This window comes from Otolemur garnettii, unplaced genomic scaffold (genome assembly GCF_000181295.1).
Source record: "Otolemur garnettii isolate 467f Iridium unplaced genomic scaffold, OtoGar3 scaffold00181, whole genome shotgun sequence".
NCBI classification, from domain to species: Eukaryota; Metazoa; Chordata; class Mammalia; order Primates; family Galagidae; genus Otolemur; species Otolemur garnettii.
In genome coordinates, this window is record NW_003852576.1 from 876,957 (window position 1) to 883,832 (window position 6,876).

A 6,876-nucleotide genomic window follows, 5' to 3' on the forward strand; every position below is an offset into this window, starting at 1 on the left:
TCACAGCACCTCAAACTCTTGGGCTCAAGTGATTCTCTTGCCTCAGCCTCCCAAGTAGCTGGGACTACAGGCGCCCACCACAATGCCCAGCTATTGATCAATAAAAATTTTTATTCTAAGGTAAAGAACATTTTATAGTGTTATTTTTCCCTAAAATATAGACCTTTATTCTCAAACATTAATGTGTACCAGAATCACTGAGCATACTTAGTAAAATGCCCCCTCAGAGTTTCTGATACAGTAGATTTGAGATGGGGCGAGCTTTGATTTCTTACCAGTTCCCAAGGGATGCTGATGCTGCTGACTGAAAGAACTCAACTTTGTGAGACCCATTGCCTTAAGACATCCATTGTTGGTAATAAATTAACTTTTTCCTAAGCCTCTAAGGTGGTATTATTTATATACCATTGCTTGGGAAAATTGAGAAAATAGTCACTAAATAATTTTTCTCTGTTCTACGGTTCAAATCAGGAATTGAATTTAAAAAATCTGTTTTAGACCAAGGTGGGTGGATTGCCTGAGCTCACAGGTTCTAGACCAGCCTAAACAAGAGTGAGACCCCCGTCTCTAAAAATAGCCAGGTGTTGTGGCAGGCACCTATAGCCCCAGCTACTAAGGAGGCTGAGGCAAGAGAATCCCTTGAGCCAAAGAGTTTGGGGTTGCTGTGAACTATGATGCCATGGCATTCTACCAATAGGCGACAAACTGAGACTCTATCTCAAAAAAAAAATCTGTTTTAGGAAATTCACATGGTGGGTGCTACCTATAGCTTGGTGGGTAGGGCACTGGACACTTGCACCAAGGCTGGTGGTTTGGAACCCTGCCTGGGCCTGCTAAACAAAAATGACAACTGCAATGAAAAAAACAGCTGCTGGCTTAGCGCTTACATCTCACTGAGTAGGGCGCCAGCCACATACATCCAGCCTGGCGCATTCGAGCCCTGCCTGGGCTTGCTAAACAAAAATGACAACTGCAACCAAAAAATAGCCAGACATTGTAGCGGGCGCCTGTAGTCCCAGCTACGAAGTTGCTGTGAGCTGAGACGATAGGGCACTCTATGGAGGGTGACATAGTGAGACTTTGTCTCAGAAAAAAAAAATTCACATGGTATAAGAGACATTGTTATGTTCTCTGACATTTTCAGTATTACAACATTGTATTTTTTATATGTATAACATTTCAATATTAATTAATGAAACACATGCTTAGCAGAAATGCCAAGAATCATTGCTAGTTAGGTAGATAACTTTTTCTAGATAATTTTTTTTTGTAAAGAAGAGTCTCACTTTATGGCCCTGGGTAGAATGCCGTGGCATCACACAGCTCACAGCAACCTCCAACTCCTAGGTTTAGGCGATTCTCTTGCCTTAGCCTCCTGAGTAGCTGGGACTAAGGTGCCTGCCCCAACGCCCAGCTATTTTTTTGTTGCCGTTTCGCCGGGCCAGGTTCAAACCTGCCACCCTTGGTATATCAGGCTGGCGCCTTACCAACCGAGCCATAGGCACCACCCTAAATTTTTGTTATACAAAGATACTTTCCTCATAAATACATTGAGAGGCATCAATTAAGTGATGTTTTAAGCAAAAGACATGCCTTATTGCAGAATATTACAACATGATATTTTGAAAATAAAGGATTTTGGCTTGACAATATTTTATTTGTAGGAGTGCCATTGAAAGAAGGTTCTACAAGATGTTAATGCTAATAGTTTATCACTTTAACTTTATATGTAAAGTTAGAGGGTAAAACTAACAAGAAGGATATTGACAACAGTAAGAAAACAAGGGAAGTTCAAGATGAGATGATTTGATTTATCTTAAGAAATTGGCTGGCTGGGCGCCTGTGGCTCAAGCAGCTAAGGTGTCAGCCACATACACCTGAGCTGGCAGGTTCGAATCCAGCCTGGGCCCGCCAAACAACGACAGCTGCAACCAAAAACTAGCCGGGCATTGTGGCGGGCACCTGTAGTCCTAGCTACTTGGGAGGCAGAGGCAGGAAACTCATTTGAGCCCAGGAGTTAGAGGTTGCTGTGAGCTGTGATGCTGAGGCACTCTACCCCGGTGACAGCTTGAGGCTCTGTCTCAAAAAAAAAAGGAAAAAGAAATTGCCTCTACGCCAGGTGTGGTGGCTCAATTCTGTATTCCCAGCACTTGGGTGGCTGAGGCAAGAGAATCACTTAAGCCCAAGAGTTTGAGGTTGCTGTGAACTGTGATGCTACAGCACTCTTAACAAGGGCAACTAAGTGAGACTCTTGTATCAAAAAAAGAAAAGGAGGAGGAAAATTGGCTCCAGCCTGGACAAGAGCAAGACCTTATTTCTATTAAATATAGAACAAATTAGGCGGGTATTGGTATTGTGGCTGTTGCCTGTAGTCCCAGCTACTCGGGAGGCTAAGACAGGAATATTGCTTGAATCCAGGATTGCTCTGAGCTAGCAAGACATCATGGCACTCTAGCCTGGGCAACAGAATGAGATTCTGTCTTCCAAAAAAAAAGCGGGAGAGGGGAGGAGAAATTTGGCTAATTGTAAATTAAAGGAGATAATTACTGGCATATATGTAATTATAAATTTCTATAAACTACATAATTAAGATAAAATTCTAAATTTTATTCAAAGAAGACCCACTTTGCACCATGCAGAGCCATTTTAACCAGGATATTTTCATAATTTGACTTTTAGGGCGGCAGCAATGACTCTCCGCACAGTGTTATTGTCATTGCAAGCACTATTGGCAGCTGCAGAACCAGATGATCCACAAGATGCAGTAGTAGCAAATCAGGTAAGTCGGCTGCTTTTGAAGGATTTTTCTTACACCGTGTATGATTCTCTAACCACTTCAGCAGTTTGTGATGTTAATAAATGAGCATACTCTGTTGAAACTAAATTTGGAGATTTTTTTTCCTTACAGTAAAATTATTTTGTCAGATTTAATACTGAAAACTAAGTGTATTAATTTTTAATGGGTTGTGTGGTAGATGTTTTCCTAATGTGAAAATTTTTTCAACATACAAAGTCAAAAGAATTACTGCGTAAACACCCTTATAACTACCACCTATTCTGTGATTAACACTTTACTGCACATGTTTTATCCTGTATTTTTTTTTTTTTTTTGAGACAGAGTCTGACTTTGTCAACCTTGGTAGAGTGCCACTCAGACTCTTGGGCTCAAACAATTCTCTTGCCTCAGCCTCCGTAGCTGGCACTATAGGCGCCTGCTACAACACCTGGCTTTTTTTAGAGACGAGGTCTTACTCTGGCTCAGGCTGGTCTTGAACCTAGAGAACTCAGGCAAACCACCTGCCTCGGCCTCCCAAGTGCTGGGATTATAGGCATGAGCCACCTCTAAGGCATTATCTATCCTCAATTGAATGATGATATCTTCTTGGTCATAATTTTAATCACTGCCATGGCACTGACATAGCATTATAAAGTTTCCAGTGATCTTGGAGTTTGTTGAATAGAATAAATATTTTTCAGTTCTGGTCTTTGATTACTATAAGGCAAGGAATTAGCAAATTATAAAACCAGACTGGCTGTTTTTTTAAATAATATTTATCAGAACACAGCCACACCCATTCGTTTATTTTGGGCTTCATCTTCAGTGGTAGAGTTGAATAGTTATGACAGAGACTGGCCTTATGTTATTAGTATCTGAGCATTTAAGAAACAAATTTGCCAACATCTACTCCAAGCCATTAAGATTTAGTGAACATACTTTTTTTTTTTAAACATAGAAATTTTTTTTCCCTTCTTATATATTACCCTTTTCTCTTGTTGTCTTTGTAGTTGGTCCTTATTTCTACAATTAGTTATTTTCTTCTTCCTCATCTTTAAATGTCATTCCTCTATTTTGACCTTGTACCTTTATTTTCTTTTATATACTTTAAAGTGGATGATTATGATGATATTACCACTTCTTTTTGGGTGGGGGGCAGATAGTCTTACTTTGTTGCCCTTGGTAGAGTACCATGTCGTCATAGCTCACAGCAATCTCAACCTCAAGCGATTCTGTTGCCTCAGCCTCCCTGGTAGCTGAGACTAGTAACTCCCCACCCACCCCCTGGCAGATCGCCCAGCTATTTTTTTGTTTAGCAGGCCCAGGCTGGGTTCAAACCCACCAGTCCTGGAGCAATGGCCTGCTAGCACCTTAACCACTGAGCTGTGGGCACCCAACCACCTCATAGTTCTATATGAATGTTTCTTGGATACTTTAGCACTGCACTGCCAAAACCAAATGCGTAATCTTAAATCCTGCAGACCTGTCCATTCTTCTTTAGTAAAATACGTAAGTCACAGCCTGTGGGGTTTTCTGTGTCTCCTTTTCTTCTGTTGATATCATTTCTAGTATCTCTGTCACTATGTTTACATACTTAACACTGATTACTATAGGTCTTTTTTTGAGACCAAGACTCACTGTTGCCTAGACTAAAGTGCCATGGTGTCAGCTAGCTCCTGCCTCAGCCACCTAAACAGCCAGGAGTACAGGCAGCTGCCATAATGTCTGTACTAATTTTTCTATTTTTAGTAGAGATGGAGTCTTGCTCTTGCTCAGGCTGGTCTCAGAACTCATGAGCTCAAGGGATCCTCCTGCTGTGGTCTCTCAGAGTGTTAGGAATACAGGTGTGAGCCACCGTACCCAAGCCTCACTTTTTAAAAACTTTCTCATTTTGACTGCTTTAATAGTTCTCCTTTTCTCAGCCTCTTTCTTCCTTCCCTCCCTCATCAGTTTTATAAAATGTAAATATTAGTTTACTGCTAAAAATTTTGATAGTTCCACTATCACCTACTTGATTTCAGATTTCTTCAGTTTTCAGAGTTTCTCTATGGTTTGAACTGTCTAGAAACCCAGCTTCATTTACTATATTCTTGTTTTCTTCAAACGCATGCCTTTTCAATCATTGCATCCATTTGTACGTGTCATTTTAGCTAATCTGCCTGATTTCCTCTACCTTAGAAAACTTTTCCTCTTAGTATATTTTCTTTATGTTGTAAGGTTTTAATTTACCCATTGTCTCTTCTGGGAAACTGCTCTTCTTCCTTTCCCTTGAAGGTCCATTTACTTTTTGTTTTAGGTGCTTGGAATTAAACTAGGTTTTTTCATGTTTTATATATGTGTGATTTACTCATATTTGTTTTTTTGAGACAGAGTCCCACTGTATGGACCTCAGTAGCGTGCCTTGACATCACAGCTCATAGCAACCTCAAACTCTTGGGCTTAAGAGATTCTCTTGCCTCAGTCTCCCTAGTAGCTGAGACTACAGGCACTCCCCTTCCCTCCCCACCACCACCCCCACAACGCCTGGCTATTTTTTTGTTGTAGTTGCCTCTGTTGTTTGGCAGGCCCGAGCTGGGTTCAAACCCAGCAGCACCAGTGTATGTGGCTGGTGCCCTAGCCACTGAGCTACAGGCATCTAGCCTATTCATACTTGTTAAAAACCTGACTTGAGTTCCAGTGTTTTTTTTTTGAGACAGAATCTCACTTTGTCATCATTGGTAAAGTGCCATGGCATTATAGTTCAGAGCAACTGAAAACTTGGGCTAAAGGAATCCTCTTGTCTCAGCCTCCCAAATAGCTGGGACTACAGGCTCCTGCCACAACACCCAGCTGTTTTTTAGAGACGGGGCCTCACTCTTGCATGGGCTGGTCTCAAATTCCTGAGCTCAAGCAATCTACTTATCTCATCCTCCCAAAGTAGTAGGATTATTGGTGTGAGCCACTGTGCCTGGCTAAGTTCCAGCTTTGGTTTTTTTTGTTTGTTGGTTTAGTCTAAACTTCATAGGTAGAGGTTGAACTCAAAAGTGTTTTTTAGCTTTAATAATTTGACTACTGTATCATAAGAATGGAAAAGCAGGGTGGCGCCTGTGGCTCAAAGGAGTAAGTCGCTGGCCCCATATGCCAGAGGTGGCAGGTTTAACCCAGCTCCAGCCAAAAACTGCAAAAAAAATAAAATAAAATAAGAATGGAAAAGCAAGCATCCAGTGTACTCAATACTAACAGCTACAAACTAGTAGATGAAATACTATATGCCCACAGGGGAGAAAAACACAAATAAATTCAAGAAGGAAGTGGGAGAGGGGGCTTAGCACCTATGGCTCAAATGGCTAAGGCGCCAGCCATATATACCTAAGATGGCAGGTTCAAATCCAGCCCAGCCCTGCCAAACGACAACAATGACGGCTGCAGCCAAAAAATAGCCGGGCATTGTGGCGGGCGCCTGTGGTCCCAGCTACTTGGGAGGCTGAGGCAGGAGACTAGCTTGAGCCCAAGAGTTGTAGGTTGCTATGAGCTGTGATGCCATGGCACTCTACCCAGGGGGACAGCTTGAGGCTCTGTCTCAAAAAAAGAAATGGGAGAGGAGAAAGGGGAAGAAGGAAGAGTGTTTGGTAAGCTTTCACCTAATGGGCACATTGTAGGGGTATTTGGCACACCTCCTGGGTGAAGGGTTCAACTACAACTTGTACTTTACCTAGCAAATGAAAACAGTGTAACCTAATTGTATGTAACCTTATATTAATCTGAAATTTTAAAAAATAGGCGGGCCGGGCACAGTGGCTCATGCCTATAATCCTAGCACTCTGGGAGGCTAAGGCAGGTGGATTGCCTGAACTCAGGAGTTTGCAACCACTCTTAGCAACAGCGAGACCCCATCTCTAAAAATAGCTGAGTGTTGGGTGGCACATGTGGCCCAAAGGAGAAGTCGCTGGCCCCATATGCTGGAGGTAGTGGGTTCAAACCCAGTCCCAGCCAAAACTGCAAAAAAAAAAAAAAAAGAAAAATAGCCTGGGTGTTGTAGATGCCTATAGTCCCAGCTACTGGGGAGCTGAAACAAGAGAATTGCTTGAACCCAAGAGCATGAGGTTGCTGTGAGCTATGAT

General features: G+C 42.0%; 1 protein-coding gene across 2 annotated transcripts in view; it reads left to right on the top strand.

Annotated features, from left to right (window-relative positions):
• Positions 1 to 6,876, top strand: part of UBE2K (ubiquitin conjugating enzyme E2 K) — an 80,759-nt gene that overhangs the window by 66,743 nt on the left and 7,140 nt on the right. For both annotated transcript variants that reach the window (XM_003800687.3, XM_023519612.1), the window contains exon 5: positions 2,680 to 2,779. In XM_003800687.3, coding sequence (XP_003800735.1) covers positions 2,680 to 2,779 — 100 coding nt within the window. The remainder of the gene's footprint in view (positions 1 to 2,679; positions 2,780 to 6,876) is intronic.